An 18,968-nucleotide genomic window follows, 5' to 3' on the forward strand; every position below is an offset into this window, starting at 1 on the left:
TTCTTTTTGCCAAGGCCAGCACTCTACCACTTGAGCCACAGCACCACTTCTGGCTTTTTCTATATATGTGGTGCTGAGGAATTGAACCCAGGGCTTCATGTATGCGAGGCAAGCACTCTACCACTAGGCCATATTCCCAGCCCCATGCTACTTTCCTTAACAGTGAGAAAACAGGGATGAAGAGAACACTCAAGTTGTTCTGTGGATTGCAAGTTCCCTCTGGGTGATGTGAAACACATCAGCTCTTACAAATGATTGGGTTCAAAGGCTTCCTATTGGGCCAGGAGTAGTGGCTCACCTGTCATCCCTGATATTTGGAGGCTTAGATGGGACCATGGGATCCTGTGTGGATTCTAAAACCCTACATGAACATTTGCTGGAACTCCATCATAAAGAGTTAATGGAAACTTGATAGAAGTTGGTAATCTGATGAGGTTTTCCCTTGAACTATTTGTGAATTTTGTTTTAATCTCTCAGTACTGGGGGTTGGGGCCTCACGCTTGTTTGGCAAGCAATGGCCACGTGAGCCATGTTCCAGTTCTCTTTGCTTTCATTATTTCTCATGTTGTTTGGTTGGTCATGAGGCTTGAACTCAGGGCCTGGCCACTGTCCTTGAGTTCTTTTGCTCAAGGCTAGTGCTTTACCACTTTGAGCCACAGCTCCACTCAGGGTTTTTGAGTGGTTAATTGGAGATAACAGTCTTTTTTTTTTTTTTTTTTTTTGCCCCACCTGGCTTTGAACTGTGATCCTGGGATCTCAGCCTCCTGAGTAGCTAGGATGACAGGAGTGAACACTGGTGCTGAGCTCATGTTTTTTTCTTTTCTTTTTTGCCCAGGCTGTCCTTAGACCATGATCCTCTTGCTGTCCCCTTCTGAACAGCTGAGATTAAGGACATGCACTATCACAGCCAGCTCAATTACAAACAAGCTCCATCACACCCAGCTTGTTCTTGAGGTAGGGGCTCATTAACTTTTTGGTCAGGTTAGTCTCAAACCTTGATCCCTCTAGCTCTGCCTCCCACACAAATGTGTACTACAGTTGTAATTTGAAATAAAAACTAGGCCAGCCTATCCCCCAACCTTCTGCCTGTCTCCCTCTCTCTCCAACCCCATTGACAGTGCCTATTGCGAGACCACCCAGGGGATGCTGAAACCTGCATACAATTATCCTCGGGAGTTCTAGATGCTTCCTAGGGGAGGGGAGGCCTCTAAGAGTGTAGGAATCTCTTCAGGCAGGTGCTTTTCTTTCCTTTTTTCTTTTTTAAAATTTAATTTATTTATTAATTGAACACAAATTTTTGACAAGGTGTTGTGCAAAAAAGGTACAGTTACATAGTAGGGCAGTGTGTACATTTCTTGTGATATCTTAAGCCCTGTTTTTCTATCCCTTCTCTAGGTCAGGTAGACATATATACAATATACAATGTATCAAGAACATATACAGTAGCCACGTGGCCACGCCCAACAAAGTTCGCCTAGGGCTTTAAATGTAATGTCGATATTAGACCATATGTCGACAGTAGTCTTATATGAACGTACAAACATGGCTTTTGAGCTATTGTATTCCCCTGAGAGGTCAATTTTTGACCTTTATATGAGTAATTGTTTGGTTTTAGTTATATACTGTTGGGTCGCTGCCCCAATCCTGTGGGGAATACTATTTGACAAGCAGTTTTTGGTTTCACAGACTTGGTCTCTACTGTCTCTCCATCTCCCTTTGTTAACAGTCATATATCAGGGAGATCATGCCCCTTTGTTTTCTGTGTTCTAGGCTTGTCTCGGCTCAACATTATTTGTTCGAGTTCTGACCATTTCCCTGCGAATAACAATATTTCACCATTCGTAATTGCTATGTAGTATTCCATTGTGTATAAGTACCATATTTTTTGGATCCATTCGTCTGTGGAGGGGCATCTGGGTTGTTTCCATATTTTGGCTATTGTGAATTGTGCCATGATAAACATGGAAGTACAAATGTCTTTTTGATATCTTGGGGTTTGCTGTTTAGGATAGATGCCTAGGAGTGGTATGGCTGGGTCATAGGGTAGGTCTATATTGAGCTTTTTGAGAAACCTCCATACTGTTCTCCAAAGTGGTTGTACTAATTTGCACTCCCACCAACAATGGAGAAGGGTTCCTCTTTTCCCCGCACCCCCTCCAGCATTTGTTGTTGCCTGAGTTCAGAGTATAGGCCATTCTAACTGGGGTGAGGTGGTATCTCAGGGTTTTTTGTTTTTGTTTTTTTTGGCCAGTCCTGGGGCTTGGACTCAGGGCCTGAGCACTGTCCCTGGCTTCTTTTTGCTCAAGGCTAGCACTCTGCCACTTGAGCCACAGCGCCACTTCTGGCCGTTTTCTGTATATGTGGTGCTGGGGAATTGAACCCAGGGCCTCATGTATGAGGCAAGCACTCTTGCCACTAGGCTATATCCCCAGCCCCAAGAAGTGGGAATTTGAGAATCAGCTTTGTGCCAGGGGCTCACACCTGTCATCCTAGCTACTTGAGATCTGAGGACTGTAGTTCAAAGCCAGCCTAGGCAGGAAAGTCTGTGAGGCTTTTATTTCCAGTAAACCAACAAAAAGCCTGAAGTAGAGTTGTGGCCTTATCCATCACCCCCAGGGTCCTCACCCACCCACACTCAGTGGCCAGAGAGGGCTTCTGCCTCCTGTCTAGATTTATGGGTGAGATGTGGAGGTTGGTTTTGCTAGCTTGAAGCATAGTAGCAAGCCTGGCAGGTGCTGGATAGTTAATTACTCCATTTTCCTGGAGCTTCTCAGGTTTTTTGTTTTTTGTTTTTGGCCAGTCCTTAGGCTTGGACTCAGGGCCTCAGCACTGTCCCTGGCTTCTTTTTGCTCAAGGCCAGCACTCTGCCACTTGAGTCACAGCACCACTTGTGGCCATTTTCTGTATATGTGGTGCTGGGGAATTGAACCCAGGGCTTCATGTATGGGAGACAAGCACTCTTGCCACTAGGCCATATCCCCAGCCCTCAGGGTTGTTTTTATTTGCATTTCCTTTACTACCAGGGATGTTTAGCATTTCCTCATGTGTTTCTTTGCCATTTTTATATCTTGTCTTGTGAAGTCTCCCTTTAGCTCCTTTGCCCATTTCCTAATAGGTTTATTGGGCTTGGAGGGGCTTAATTTTTGAGTTCTCTGTAGATGACAGATATTAGGCCTTCCTTTGTCTGTTGCTGTGCTGGTAAATATCCTTTCCCATATCGTTGGCTGTCTTTCTATTTTGGTGGCTATGTCCTTAGCTGTGCAGAAACTTTTTAATTTGTAGTAGTCCCATTTGTCAAGTCTTTCCCCTATTTGTTGTGCCCCTGGGACTATATTCAGGAAGTTCCTTCCTGTGCCTATAAATTCTAGTGTCCTTCAGTAGTTTCAAGGATTCAGGTCTGATATTGAGGTCCTTGATCCATTTTGAGTTGATCTTGGCGCATGGTGATAGGCTTGGGTCTACTTTGAGTTTTCTGCATATGGCTTAGGCAGGTGCTTTTCTAAGGTTTGATTCCTCATGAATTGGAAGCACCTGTAAGTGCCCACGAACCCCAAATGCTTCCCATCCTGTGCCTGCCGGGCCAATGGGAAGGCAGGGCACACGTGTCCCTGGTTCTCCTGGCCTATAAGGGTTTTGAGGTGGAACAAACCAAGTCTTTCTCGCCCTGCTTTGGGAGATGATTTATTTGATCAGAAGGACCCTCGAAACCTAATTAGAGGGTGAGTTGTATTTGTTCCCCCCTTTCCTATCTAGTATTTGGATTCTATTTTCCTATAGTTAGTTTCAGGAAAAGACCTTGGGGTCCACCCAGAAGAGTGGCATAGCCTCTACTGCAAGTCAGCCTTGCTGCCTCTGTCCCCCGTTCCTTCCATTTCTTCAAGCTCTGAGAGGCTGAGAGCAGAGACTGGCCGGGCAGGCAAAACCCAAAGACCTGAGTGAAATATTGTAGACCCTGGCGTTCAGAGCTCTAGGTTAGCTAGGGCAGGTGTAGCCAGAAAAACCAAGCTAGCTACTGGCAGGAGAAAGCAGACAATGGTGAGGAAATGCTGGCTTTTGTTTGGTGCCGGTGGCTCATGCCTGTAATCCTAACAACTGGGGAGGCTGAGATTTGAGAATCATGGTTCAAAGCCAAGCCCCAGCAGGAAAGTCTGTGAGCCTCTCATCTCCAATTAACCAGCCAAAAGCTAGAAGTGGGGCTGTGATTCAAGGTGTGTGGGTAAAGCGCCAGCCTTGAATGGAAAAGCTCAGGAACAGTGTCCAGGCCTTCAGTTCAAGTCCTAGGACTGGCACCAAAAAGAAAAAGAGAAGCTGACTTTCAACCAGGCATGGTGGCCCACATCTGTAATCCTAGCTGATTTGGGAGGCTGAGGTAGGAGGTTCTGAAGTTCAAGGCTGCCAGGACATAGTAAGAAGGAGTCTCAAAAACAGAACACCCAATGAAGGGCTGTGGGCATGGCTTAGTCAAGCCTTGAGCAAATAAGCTGAGAGCTGGAGACCCCGAATTCAAGCCCCAGCACCAACACTCACACAAGCGTGCACACACACCCCACTGCTGAATCTGATGACTTTAAATAAGCTTCTACTTGGCCACATCTTTTCTAGATTTTAGCTTAATTATTTTACCTGCCTGCCCCTACTTTTTTTGCTTCTTTTAACTAAACCTTTCACAAAGGCTCAGTTTTACTGCTTGCCTGCTCCCCAACAAGGAAGCACAAAGAATTAAAAACTCACAATGTGGGATTTGGTGCTAAACACCCCCTAAATGTTTGGTGGGTCCCCAGGCTTTCCACAGGACAGAGACCCTTTGAGGAACCAAGGTGACGCGCACTGGGCACGCGGCAGGACCGCAGGCTCGGAGGGCACTGGCTGGGTGAGGTTGGCATGTCCTCATTCTGTGCCTCCCCTGACACAGGGGTGAAGATGGAGGAGGTGAGCTCCCACCCCACGCACTCCTCCACCTGCTCTCCTCCCTCCCCTCGGGACCACGGCATCATGCTGTACATGGCGGAGCTGAACGAGGAGGACTTACAGGCATTCAAGCAGCTCTTGGCGAGCCAGCTGAGCCCTGACATCTCCAGCGAGCAGCTGGGAAGAGCCAGCTGGGCAGAGGTGGTCCATCTTTTGACGGAGTGCTTCCCGGGGAGACGGGCCTGGGAGGTGACTCACGACATCTTCACCACAATGGGCCAGGAGGAAATGTGTGTTCTGGTACAGGAAGAGCTCAGTGGTGAGTGGTGTTCTGAGGGTAGGCTTGGTGCTAAAGAGCCAGGCGCTACCCAACAGATAACTCAGGGGTACCCTCCACCAAAGCAGCAACTGTGAGGCCAGCACAGTGGCTCACACCTGTAATCCCTGCTACTCAGGAGGTAGAAATCAGGAGGATCGCAGTTCAAAGCTATAAGGTGGGGGGGGGGGAAGAGTTCACGATGTCCCCACCATCTCTCGATGGTGTGGTGGTGTGTGCTTGTCATCTCCTAAGTAGGAAAGCATAAATAGGAAGATTGTAGTCTGGGCTAGCCTGGGCATCAAGGAGACGTCACAGCCCCAAATATAATAACAAAAGCCAAAAGAGCTGGTGGTATGGCTCACGTGGGAGAGCACTTATATAGTAAGCACCAGGCCCCAAGTTCACCCCACAATGAATGATAAAAGAAATAAAAGCAAATCAGGGGTAAAATGGTGGCTCTGACTCCCAAAGCTTAACCAAAGATGGCTTAGAAGAGGTGAGCTTTAAAGATGCAGGCAAGTCATATGTAGTCTCTGTCGCCATTTCTGAAATGTCCTGTGACGAACCCTCTTGGTAGATTTCCTCTTCCTGAAGACAATGAGACTCTTGTGGAATCAGGATATGAGCTCAGGGCATGGGTCTTACTTGGCTGGTGCTCTACTGCTTGAGCCATGTCTCCAGCCCTGCTAGCTCCTTTGGAGATGGGAGTCTTTGGGGACTTTTCTCCCAGACTTGGCTTTGAACTTCAGTCCTCCAGATCTCAACCTCCTGAGTAGGCCAGGGTCACCGGCGGGAGCTAGCCAAGAGACTCTTAACACACCATGTGGCCACAACTCTTCCTAAAAGACTTCCTGTCCCAGTGGCCCTCCCCCTGGCATGCAAGTTTGTTCTGCCCATGCATTCCTCCCTTGCCTGTCTCCAGGCCTTCTACTGACCCTGGAGCCTGAGAAACTGGACCCAAGAGATGCAGAGATGGAGCTGAAGAAGGAAGAATTAGGTAGGAGCTGGCGTTGGCGGGGTGTGGCCAGGGTGAGGAGCTGGATTGGCTCCGCAGAGCAGCTGGTGATCTTCCCATCCTGCAACTGCAGACAAAATCCAGGAGTACAAGCTGCATGTGCGAGAGGCCTACAGCCCCCCGTGGGACCCGACAGTCTGGCCTGGGGACCAGGAGGACTTCCTGTACCAAGATGCTGACCAGCACTGCCGACTCCTGCCATGCCTGCTCCTCCCACAGAAACCTCGGGGGACGCAGCCCAGGACAGTGGTGGTGCAGGGGGCGCCAGGGATCGGGAAAACCACCCTGGCCAAGCAGGTGATGGTGGCGTGGGCACAAGGGGAGTTCTACCCGCACAGGATGAGGTTTGCCTTCCACCTGCGCTGTCAGGAGCTGAGGCGCTTGGCCCGGCACAGCCTCTCCGGACTCATCCGGCAGAAGTGCCTGGCGTCTCGGGGTCTGGTATCTAAGGTCCTGTCCAGACCCCACCAGCTCCTGTTTGTCGTGGATGGCTTTGAGGAGCTGACATTCTCCCTCCCCAAGGGCCTGGGGGAGCTGAGCGATGACTATAGCCAGAGACTGCCCGGCCCTGTTCTCCTGAGAAGTTTGCTGAGTAAGAAGATGCTTCCAGAAGCCACGCTCTTGCTTGTGCTCAGACCCACGTCCTGGTCTATAGTCGGGCCCTTGCTGACTCACCCAACTCTTGTCACCCTGACTGGGTTCAGTGAGTGTGAAAGGATCCGATATTTCAGGGTGTACTTCCAGGACACCCAACAGGCCGATCTTGCGGTGAACTTCACCATGGAGAACGCGTCGCTTTTCTCCCTGTGCCGGGTCCCTGCCGTCTGTTGGCTGGTTTGTCACTGCCTCAAAGAGCAAATGAGGAAACCAGCCGGCCTCGCGGAGACCTGTCCCAATGCCACCTCGGTGATCGCCCTGTCCCTGTCCCCCTTCTTCCAAAACTGGGCCAAGACCCTGCCCAGGCCGACCCGCCAGAAGCACCTGGAGGGCCTCTGCCAGCTGGCGGCGCGGGGCATGTGGCGGGTGAGGTCTGTGTTCAACAGCCAGGAGCTGGCACGGGCCTCGGTGGACGAGGCCATCCTCGCTGCCTTCCTGGGTGGGAACATCCTGCGACCCGCCAGCCGGGGCCCTCGCTTCGCCTTCACACTGTTCATCTTCCAGGAGTTTTTCGCCGCCCTCTTCTACGTGCTCTCCTTTCCCCAGAGGCTCCAGAGCTATCGCATCCTAGGCCGCGTGGAAGTCCAGTGCCTGCTGGCCAGTCCCGGGGGCAGCCGGAACTCCCTGTCCTTGCTGGGCCTCTTCCTGTTCGGCCTCTTGAACGTGGCCTGTGCCACAGCGGTGGAGAGAGCCCTGGGCTGCAGGCTGGGCCAGGGGAACAAGAACAAGGTGCTGAAAGTGGTGGCCGGGCTCCCCAGTTCCCCACCACAGCCCCCCTGTTGCGGAGTCCCCCAGATCTTCTACTGCCTGGCGGAAATCCTGGAGGACGAGGCCCTGCGGCAGGCGCTGGGCAGCTTCCAGACCGTTCCTCTGAAGATCAGCAGCTGTGAAGACCTCCGGGCCTGTGCACTCAGCCTGCCGCGCTGCGAGGATCTGAAGGGGATGGAGTTGAGTCTCGCACGCAGCTCCTGCAGCCAGCCAGGCTGGGGCCCCGGGCCCAGCCCCGAGGATGCCCCCAGGTGAGTTCAAGTCTCTCTTGAGGGCAGCCAGCCTTGTCCACCCCTGCAGGAGGTGGACAGGAGCCACACTCTCAGCCTTTTCTTGCTTTTGTTATATTATTGTGTGTTTTTTTTTGGTTTTATTTTGTTTTGTTTTTTGCCAGTCCTGGGGCTTGCAGACTCAGGGCCTGAGCACTGTCCCTGTCTTCTTTGTACTCAATGCTAGCACTCTACCACTTGAGCCACAGCACCACTTCCAGCTTTTTCTGTATATGTGTTGCTGAAGAATCGAACCCAGGGCTTCATGCATGCTAGGCAAGCACTCTACCACTAAGTAAAGTCACATTCCCAGCCCTATATTATTGTGTTTTGACCAGGGATTTGCTTCATACTCAAGTCCACCTGGACTGCCATCCACCTATTTGCATTTCCTCTATAATCGGGGTGACGGGGGATCACTGCCATGCCCAGCCTTATTGCCGGTTGCGGTGGGATCACAAAAGCTCTGTGCCCTGGCTGGCCTTGAACCGTGTTCCTCCCAGTCAGTCTCCCTCCCCAGTGGCTGGGATGACAGGTGCAATCCCTCCCTGCAGTTATGGGAGGCCGGCTTGCCCAGTGCGTCTGACCCGGAGTCAACACTAGCCTGTGCTCCCTGCCGGTTTCCAGCCCAGGTCTGTCCCACAGGAGAACAGACCTGATCCATGGCTGGTGGCGAGAAATCTGCTCGGTGCTGGGGACTCACGAGGGCCTGGAAGCCCTGACCGTGGTTGACAGCGCGATGGAAGTCCCATTCACCAGGGAGCTGGCCGTGGCCCTGACCCAGCCCCGCTGCAGAGTCCAGAGACTGTGGTGAGCCCTCCCTCCCTGCCAGACGGGGTGTGCATGCATTGCACGTGTGTGTATGTGTGTGTGCATGGGTGTGTGTGCGAGAGGCCAGGGTCTGACCTGCTTTCTCTCTTGCTGTACAGTTTACACTAAGCTCCTGACCCCGGCTCTGCTCTGTGTCCCACTAGGGCGTGGGGGTTCCATTAAGGTGGCTCTCACCTGTGAGCTTAGCTACTCAAGAGGCTGGGAGCTGAGGATTGTGGTTCAAAGCCAGCCTGGGCAGGGAAGTCTGTGAGATTCCATCTCCAAATGAATCACCAAAAAGCTGGAAGTGGAGCTGTGGCTCAAGGGGGAGCATACCAGCCTTGAGCAAAAACCTAAGGGAGAGACTGGAGGCCCTGAGTTCAAAGCCCAGTACCGACACAAAAAAGGAGCTCTGTACGGCACAAAGGGCCCAACATACTTCCCATGAATCATTCATTCCAACTGGCTGGCCTCGCATGGCTGGGCCAGGATGGCCACAGTGCTTGTGTGGATTCTTTGGTATCTGGGTTGAACTCATGCACAGCCTTCTTTTTTTTTTTTTAATTTAATTTATTTATTAATTGAACACAAATTTTTTGACAAGGTGTTGTGCAAAAAAGGTACAGTTACATAGTAGGGCAGTGTGTACATTTCTTGTGATATCTTACGCCCTGTTTTTCTATCCCTTCTCTAGGTCAGGTAGACATATATACAATATACAATGTATCAAGAACATAGACAGTAGCCACGTGGCCTACGCCCAAGAAAGTTTGCCTAGGGCTTTAAATGCAATGTCGATATTAGACCATAAGTTGACAGTAGTCTTATATGAACGTACAAACATGGCTTTTGAGCTATTGTATTCCCCTGAGAGGTCAAATTTTGACTTTTATATGTTGAGTAATTGTTTGGTTTTAGTTATATACTGTTGGGTCGCTGCCCCAATCCTGTGGGGAATACTATTTGACAAGCAGTTTTTGTTTTCACAGACTTGGTCTCTACTGTCTCTCCGTCTCCCTTTGTTAACAGTCATATATCAGGGAGATCATGCCCCTTTGTTTTCTGTGTTCTAGGCTTGTCTCGGCTCAACATTATTTGTTCGAGTTCTGACCATTTCCCTGCGAATAACAATATTTCACCATTCGTAATCGCTATGTAGTATTCCATTGTGTATAAGTACCATAGTTTTTGGATCCATTCGTCTGTGGAGGGGCATCTGGGTTGTTTCCATATTTTGGCTATTGTGAATTGCATGCACAGCCTTCTTGAGAGCAAGAGAAGGGCTCTGCTGTTCCCTCTCTGTCTCCGGGGCTTTGCTGAGCCTCAGGGCCTCAGATTATCACTGGACCCCACTTCTCTCCAGCCTACGGCGTGTGGGGCCTGGCACGCTGCACAGGGCCCTGTTCCAAGTTCTGATCGACAATCAGCGCCTACAAGTCTTGGAAATAGAGAACACAGAGGTGGGGCGCGAGGCCATGAAGGCGCTGTGTGAGGTGCTCAAGTCGCCCCGGTGTTGTCTACGCTGCCTGAAGTGAGATTCCCTGCTCCCCAGGGCCCCTATTTCAAAGCACAGTTTCCTGTCCTTTCCTTTGCTGGGCTGTATACTATTCCCATTCTAACTTACCAAAGGAACTTCCACGTTATGTTCCCGCTAGTGGTAACACAGCTTCCTGCCTCCACAGCCCACTAGCCCTCATTCTGTAGACCACTTGGAAGTTTGGGTTTTTTTTTTTTTTACCCCATTGAGAGTGTCTAGGTTTATAGGACCAACCATGTGCCGCCTCCCTAGGCTGGAATGCTGTCAGATCGCTGACCAGGACTGGGATGACCTTGCCAGTGACCTTCAAAGCAACCTGTTCCTGAAGACTCTGCTGCTGAGGGGGAGCAGCTTGGCTGAGCAGGGAGTAGCTTACCTGGCTGTTGGGCACCTGGAGAAGCTGGCGTGAGTCTCCCAGGGGCTGGTGGGTGTGGGTGGTGGGTGGGTTTAATGCTTCTGGGAGAGCGATATCTATTCTGTCCTCCTGGTGGAATGACCCTGGAGACCCTGGGCCAATAGAGTCCCGAGAGAGGCAGGAAGGAACATGCAAGGGGGATGGCAGCCTTTCCGCAGCCCAAAGCCCCGTTCCTGATTTGGTGTGGTTTGAGGACAAATGTGTAGGTGATTTCCAGCTTGGGGTTGGCTTCACATCTGGATCCTCAGTTCTCCGCTTCTTAAGTAGCTGGGATTCCAGGCATGAGCACTGGTACCTGGCCTCGCTCTCATTCTCCTATAGGACAGCACATGTGTCTGTTTGTTGTTTGTGTGTTGCTTGAGATTTTGCACAACGGTGGCCTCATAGACTTGGGGGGCCCTCAACAGTGACCCAGCTGGGCTGGGAGAGCTCTCACTTCTGAGGAGCCTAGACTGAAGCTGTCCAAAGAACACCCCCTGCCCCACCCCCCAGCTACCAGCTCCAAGCTCAAGTGCTCCTCCCCTGCGGCCTCCCACAGGCTGGAGGACTGTGGCCTCACAGAGGCCTTGGGCGGAGCTCTGGCCCTGGGTCTCAAGCACAGCAAGCGGCTCACGCACCTGAGCCTGGCGGGAAATGCCCTGAAGGATGGAGCCGGGAGGCTGATCTGGAAGGCCCTGGAAAACCTGGTGTGTCCCCTAAGGAGACTCGTGTAAGTCCTGCAGCTCACCGCTGGCTGCTCTGCCCACCGGGCACCACCGACTCTCTTCGGCTGTGTACATTTGTGGGTGTTAACTGTACCGAGTGCTATGATAGGTCCACACATGCACGTATGGTATGCTTTTGGTGCCAGTCTTGGGACTTGAACTCAGGGCCTGGGCACTGCCCCTGAGCTTTGTGCTCAAAGCTGATGCTATACCACTTGAGCCACAGCACCACTTCCAGCTTTTTCTGAGTCGTTTACTGGAGATATGTGTCTCACAGACTTTCCTACCTGGGCTGGCTTTGAACTGTGATCCTTAGATCTCAGCCTCCTGAGTAGCTAGGGTGACAGGCGTGAGCCACTGGTGCTCAGCTTATTTTGTTCTTCTTGACGGCTGACCAATGCTCCACTTGGTTGATCTTACTGGCTAGCAGTGCATGTCATACACATGGCATGCCAGTGACCCTCCCACCTGCAGACTAGCGGTGGAATATTACTAAGCTGTGAAAAAGGGATGCAGTCCTGGTACTACCAAGGCAGAGATGGATTTAGGGATGCTACGTGAAGGTAGAGTAGCCAAACACAAGAACCCCCCCCTCCCCCCCAGTGTCCGTTCTCCTCCCAGGACAGCCCAGAGTTGGTAAATCCACAGAAAGAGAAGCGTGTGTGGTGGGGCTGTCCCCCTCTGTTTCTGGATAAAGCTGCTTTAACCCCCTCAGAGGAATGAAGTGAGGTGGAGGTGGAGGTGGACGGATTGGTGCTTGTTTCTCCGGCAGGCTAAGGAATTGTGCCCTGACCTCCGCTTGCTGTCCGGAAATGACCTCCGCTCTCAAAAGCAACAAAACCCTGCGAAGTCTGGACCTGAGTTGTAACGGCCTGGGGGACACCGGGATGGGCCTGCTCTGCCAGGTGCTGGCTCAGCCTGGCTGTCACCTGCAGGTCCTAGAGTGAGTTCTCGGCTTTTCTCTCCACCCTGCACCCCAGGGGGCCACGCAGGGCCACACTCTGGCCTCTGAGCAGTGAGGGGTGGGGCACAAGCCACCATCCAAATGCCTCCCCCCCTCACCGCCCCATTTGTTTTGTTTTGTTCTGGAGATGGGGGGGGGGTGTGTCTTGCTGGCTGTATCTGAAGCTGACCTTGAATGCGTGACCTTCCTACCTCCATTTCCCAGTGGCGGGGTTACAGGCGTGCCCCACCAGCACAGCTCACAACTACTTTCCAAATGTGTCACAGGCGTGGGCCACTGGTGTCCAGCCACAATCGGCTTTTGCCACGTGGCCATGACTTCCTGTCAGGATTGAGGCTGACCTTTCCCTGTCCCTGACGATCACCCAAGAGCACCACGCTCAGCCAGTATTGCAGCACGTCCCTGCAGGGTGGACGCTCGCTGTGGTGTTGGGGCTCTGCAGTGCCAGGGATCGAGCCCAGGTCTTTGCTATCGCAGAGCCTGGCCCGTGCCCAGGGGTGAGGTCTCAGGGCCTCTCTGTGTCTTCCACAGGCTGGAGGGGTGCCTCCTCACCTCCGCCAGCTGCCCGACCCTGGCCACCATGCTGCACAGCAACCGGAGGCTCCAGCACCTGGACCTGAGCCAGAATGACATTGGCCTCGAGGGCGTGCTCACCCTGAACAGAGCCTTCTCCGGGCGGTGGGACATAGAGGAGGTTCTCCTGTGAGTCTCCCCTGGGTGCCGACTCAAGCTGAGGCCCGCACACGGCACACCGCACGCTGCACGCTGCGGCCGCTCAGCTTGGGTATCTGGGGAAGGCCTAGCCGCTGAGTGAGCTGTTGTCTGGGCTATGTAGTTCAATCCCTCCACAGAAAACTCACCCGACCCTGCAGGCTTCCCGAGTGGGCAGGGGAAAAAACACTTTAGCAAGGTGTCCAGCTCCTGGGCTCTCCCAGCACCTCAGTTAAACTTGCAGGCTGGGACTTGAATCTGCCAAGTTCACACATATATGGCAGAGGCATCCCGCTGGGCAAGAGGAGAGGGAGAGACAGAGACACGGAGATCGAGACAGGGAGACAGAGATGAAGGCAGATGGGAAGGGGAGATGGAGATGGAGACAGAAGGGGAGATGGGGAAATGGGGAGACGGAGACAGACAAGAGGAGACAGTGACAGACAGAGACAGGGGAGGAGACAGACAAATAGGGAGATAGACAGATGAGGAGATGGAGACCAATGGGTGGAAGGAGGGACAGAGGGACAGCTACACGTGGGGATGGAGACAGAGAGGTACACACATGCACAGGTAACATGTGCATGCATGTGCACTCACACACACAGAGAGTCACTCGTGGTCCTGACAGGGCCCCATGCACTTGTACCTGGCCTGGCAGGGGAGGGGAGGGGAGAGGGTGTAGCTCGTGGTGGCGGGAGGAGGGTCCTGGGCCTTGTGCTGGCTGCCTGCCTTGCCTCCTGAGCAGCTGAACTGAGATCTGAGAGTCAGGCCTGCGCTCCTGAGAGCCGCCGTGGTCCTGATCTTCTCCGTGTGATCAGATGGTCTCTGGGGTGTGTGGGGAGTGTGTGTGCAGTGTGTATGGTGTGTAGTGTGTGTGTATGTGGCATGTGATGTGTGTGTGTGAGTGGTGTGTACAGTGTGTATGTGGTGTACGTGTGCCTGTTTCCTCATATCTTGGAGAATAACAGGAAGGCAAGAGACCAAGTGGGGTCTATGTCCTTCCCAGGCACAGGAGAGTGTTTGGCCAGGTGGATGTGCAGATGAGATTGAAGGGCCCAGTGGCACAAGAGGGCCGCCTAAAGGTCATCCAGGACTGGTACACCCACAACGCCTGAGGTCACCTGGGACTGGCACACCTAGAGCCGCCTTTGGCCATGGCCACGAAGCGCCTGCTCCCCTCTGGCCAGGTTCCTCCCTGGGACCCGCGGGACGCAGGGCCTGCTGCGCGGGGCCTGCCACAGAACCCCTGAAGCCGTCTGTGAACGCGCCTGTCTCACGAGGGTGCTGGGGAATTAAAGCTGTGCACGAATGCATCCTGAGGCTTGTTTCCAAGGTTGTTCATGGCCTGCTGACTGGGTCAGGCGCTGTGTAGGAGGAGGAGCCCTGCACCCTGGCTTGTCTGGAAGTGACCTGGGCCCGGCACCCTGTGCCCTGTTCCCCATGCCCAGTGCCCTGGGGAGCTCTGAGGCAGCCAGGAGAAGAAGCTCACCCCATGTGACCCCTGGGTCAGAGCCGGTGCCCCTCAGAGAAGTCAGGATGGTGTTCAGAGCTCAGAGTCTAAATGGCAGCCTGCACTTCTATTCCCCTTTCAGAGCCCCGAGGGTATTTTGTCTCCAAGGTGAGCGTCCTCAGCCCCCTCCACATCCCATCCTGAAGGTGGTAAAAATCCAGGTTCATTCAACTTTAAGCCCCAACGCCCCCGAGGAGGAGGTGGGTCCCAAGAGGGCCGTACTTGGAGTCAGCAGGCTCCAGGAGGCTCCAGACAGCCAGAAACCTCCACCACCCAGAGTCCGGCCCCCCAAAAGGGCCTAGGGAGCCCCCGCTTAGCTAAGCAGTCACAGCATGTGCTCAAGAAGGTGGCTAGACTCCTGGAGAACAGAGCTGGAGCCTGTGGTCCCAGCCCTCGCCCACCGGTACACACAGGACTCTAATGATTTAGCCAGGTGCAAGTGGCTCGCGCCTGTCATCCCAGCTACTCAGGAAGTTGAAATCTGAAGATTGTAGTTCAAAGCCAGCCAGGGCAGGAAAGTCTATGACACTCTTATCTCCAATGAAACATAAAAAAAACAAAAAAACAGAAGTAGTGCTGTGGATCAAGTGGTAGCATGCTAGCCTTGAGCAAAAAAAGCTCAGGGACAGAGTCCAAGCCCCAGTTTCTAGTCCCACAACTGACACAATAAAAGATGGTTGTTGAAGGATGGATGTGTAGGCTCACACCTGTAATCCCAGCTACTCAAGGGGTGGAAATTGGGAAGATTATGGCTCAAGGGAAAACAAGTGAGCAAGAACTCAGCAAGCAAGCTGAGCATGGTGGCGCATGTCTGTGCAGGTGATGGTAGATGAGAGGACTGTGGTTCCAGGTTGGCCTGGACCAAAGCACCAGACCCCATCTGAAAAGCAAGTAATGGAAGAAAAAGGGTCGAGGCCACGTTACAGGAGATAAGCCATCCACTTAGGAAATGTGAGGCCCTGGTTCAATTGGAAGGAGGGAGGGTGAGTGGAGGTGGGGGGGAGACAGAGGAGGGAGAGAGAGAGGAGAAGGCTTGCAGATGTCTCTTTGATCCACAGATCTCTAGCCCTCTTCTCAAGTGCCCGGATGTGTGACCGTGGGTCTGTGGAGGCTCTGCACTGGGTGTGCGAGGCACTGCCACACAAAATTATCAATTGAAAACCATGAAGTCTCATTTCCTGGTCCCCAGCCTGGAGACCTCTGGAGCCCAGGCGCTGGCCAGGGCCTCTGGTGAACCCCACATGAGGGCACTTTGGAAGCTGATACACAGAAGGGCTGTGAGTGCTTATCCTGGGATAACTCAGTCCCAGCACCAGGATTGCACATGAGGGCGTGCATTCAGCACGGGTGAGCTTTCTGTGATTAAGAAGTGGTGGGGCTTGAATTCAAAGCCTGAGCTGCTGTCCCTGAGTGCTTTTGCTCAAGGCTAGCACTCTACCATTTTGAGCCACAGCTCCACATCTGGTTTCCTGGAAGTTCATTAGAGATAATAGGCTCATGGAGCCAAGCACTGGTGGCTTACACCTACAATCCTAGCTACTCAGGAGGCTGAGATCTGGGGATTGTGGTTCAAAGCCAGCCTGGGAAAGGAAAGTCCGTGAGACTATTCTCCAATGAACTACCAGAAAACTGGAAGTGGTGCTGTGGCTCAAGTGGTAGAGGGCTTGCCTTGAGATGAAGAGCTCAGGGACAGCGCCCAGGCCCAGAGTTCAAGCTCAATGACTGACCAAAAAAAAAAAGAAAGAAAAGTCTCATGGATTTTCCTGCCCAGGCTGGCTTTGAACCACAAACTTCAGATCTCAGCCTCCTGAGTAGCTAGGATGACAGGCGTGAGCCACCGGCACCGGGCTTGCTTTCTATGGTTTTCAACGGCATAAATTCGAGATGTTTCCACACTGTATATAAACATGCCCGACCCTCAGCTGTGGCACTGTGGGTCATGCAGATAAACTTCTGCTGTGGGGCACGAGGGGGAAGTCTGGTCTTCCCTGTGTGGCTTCGCAGAATTCCTGGAGTTGGGTTTGTGCACAGGGAAGAAACTTGTCCGTTGTGGGTGTGCAGCCGGGTGTGCAGCCAGCTGCGCCCCATTGTTAAAGGTCTGTCTTTCTGTTCTGAGCTCAGCTCGGCTCCTGTCCTGTGCTTTGCCATGGTGAACCTCTGAGGTTTCCCGCTTCCAGGTTCACGGCTCCGTGTAGAGCGATACTAGTTTATCCCAACACACTTTCAGCACTTTTTAACCATCTGTGTTCCCCAACTTATCCTACAAGAAGTGTAAAATCCTTCATTATTTTTACTTGTGATGCTGAAAGCGCTCTTAACTCTAGCCAGCTGTGGCGCTTGGGGCCTGTCATCCTCTTCCCCCCCCCCACACCCGGGACGCCCATCTTGCCTACAGAGGAAGACTGTACCTCAAATGAAAGAGACAGGACAATATACACCCCACAGACTTTACCACCAGAACCCCTGGGAAGTGTGCAGCGGGGTGCACGTGGCTTTGGGACGCCCATGGGGCCGCCGTGGCACTGGGCACACACGTGGGTGGAGGCAAAGGCACAAGGGCGGGCAGGTGCTGGGCACAGGTGCTGCCCGTGGAAGCCTGGCTGACCCCTGGCGCCTCCCAGCCAATGGGCTGCAGCCACACGCAGTGCCCCCGCCCCCCGCCCCCCAGGCCACAAGGACGCTCAGAAAGTGGGCGGGGCGACTGCAGCCTATTTTTTGCTGTGGTTGCCAATCAGCCAAGAGGGGGAGCTGATCTTGGAGGTGAGCAGCCAAGGGGGGGGATTGGGGGTTCCCCTATCTTGTTTCTGTATCTGTCTGTCCCCCTGCCTGCCTCCCTCCCTCCCTTCCTCCTTCTTCTTTCCCTCCATCTCTCTCCCTCTTCCTCCCTCTCCCCTCCCCCTCTTCCTTTCTCTCTCCATCCTGCTCTCCCTCCTTTTCTCTCTCCCTCCCCACCCCCTCCATCTTTTTCTCAGGCTCTCCAAGGCGCCTTCATTCCTCTTTTTTTTTTTTTTTTGCCAGTCCTGGGGCTTGAACTCGGGGCCTGAGCATTGTCCCTGGCTTCCTTTTGTTCAAGGCTAGCACTCTACCAACTTGAGTCACAGCACCACTTCTGGCTTTTTCTGTTTATGTGGTGCTGAGGAATTGAACCCAGGGCTCCGTGCATGCTAGGCAAGCACTCTACTGCTAAGCCAGCCCCAGCCTTCATTCCTCTTAAGCTGCTCAGAGCCCAGGGACCAAAGGATTTCTTGGAAGAACAAAGTCAAAATCATTCCATTTTGCCGAAAAGGTCTTCAGGTGGCGGGCGGGGGCTGCTGCTGGGTGGTGTGTGCCGATAATTCTGTTTTTCACGTGATGTTTTCTAGGTCTCATTGAGGTGCTGTGAAAGCAGAGGGGTGGTTGGTTCTGTTGGTCAAGTGGGGAAACTGAGGCTCAGGGCCAGGCCTGGTCTGGGGTAGCAAGAGAGCTGCTTGGTTTCAAGTGCTGTCATGGGGGGGAGGGGGTTGGTGTTGGGGTTGAACTTGGGCCCCAGTTTGCTATGCTCTCCCCAGTCCTCCAATGGATCTTCCTCCCTCAGGCCCCTGGACAGCACTGCAGGTGGAGCCTGAGGCCAGGAGCCCTAAGGGCTGGAGATGATGTGAGCTTTGGTTAGACGTGAGGTCATTGCCACCCCCACCCCCACCTCCACCCCCACTGGTGCTAAATTGCACCCCACCAAAGAATCCAGCCTGGATGAAGTTCTCAGCCCTGGGGTGGGGGAGATGTGGTTTCCTATCACAGACAAATCCCATGCACCCATGCCCAAGTTCTCTGGTCCCCAGTCCATCCCTGCAGGTGGACGGAGTGGCTGCTGCTCTGATGTATGGATGAGCTAAGTAGGCAGGTGTGGTCTCCGTGGCCACAGCTGTTGTGGGGCTGTTAGGCCTCCTTGGGTGTCTGTGCCAGTGGCTGTGATTTTCAGGATGTTGCAGTCCCTAATGTTGTGCTGAGCCGGAGGTTGGAGAATCGAATACATGGGAGCAGGGTGAGGGGGGGGCACTGTGTGATGGGCATTGCCAGCCAGGTGTCTCACCCTGGTATTTCCTGCCAGCCCTGTCATGCCATTTCTTGCCCCTAAGCATGTCCATTGCTAGCACAGTTCAGAGCTGACACAGGGGTTTCGATGCTGGAATAATTTTCGTTAACATTACTGGTTATTGGCTTGGATTGAAGAGCTAATTGTATAAAGTATTCAACATGTGCTTCAGGTTTATCTTAGCCAGTTCCTTTTGTTTGAGGGAGCTAGCTTTAAAATCTGGTAGGTGGGTTTTGTTCTATTAGTGGGGAGGGGGCTGAAGGGACAGAGTTGACTATATTTGTGTGTGAGTGTGTTGATCCTAGG

General features: G+C 53.0%; 1 protein-coding gene across 1 annotated transcript; it reads left to right on the top strand.

Moving 5' to 3' along the window:
* The first annotated feature begins 4,881 nt into the window (after positions 1 to 4,881).
* Positions 4,882 to 14,216, top strand: Nlrp8 (NLR family pyrin domain containing 8). Its single transcript, XM_048369002.1, has 10 exons — positions 4,882 to 5,227; positions 6,150 to 6,224; positions 6,316 to 7,918; positions 8,582 to 8,746; positions 10,110 to 10,277; positions 10,536 to 10,688; positions 11,237 to 11,407; positions 12,175 to 12,345; positions 12,898 to 13,068; positions 14,087 to 14,216. Exons 1-10 carry the CDS (start codon positions 4,882 to 4,884, stop codon positions 14,193 to 14,195), a joined length of 3,132 nt encoding a protein of 1,043 aa, XP_048224959.1. The 3' UTR covers positions 14,196 to 14,216.
* The last annotated feature ends 4,752 nt before the right edge of the window (positions 14,217 to 18,968 follow it).

The sequence above is a fragment of the Perognathus longimembris genome, chromosome 20 (assembly GCF_023159225.1).
Source record: "Perognathus longimembris pacificus isolate PPM17 chromosome 20, ASM2315922v1, whole genome shotgun sequence".
NCBI lineage: Eukaryota > Metazoa > Chordata > Mammalia > Rodentia > Heteromyidae > Perognathus > Perognathus longimembris.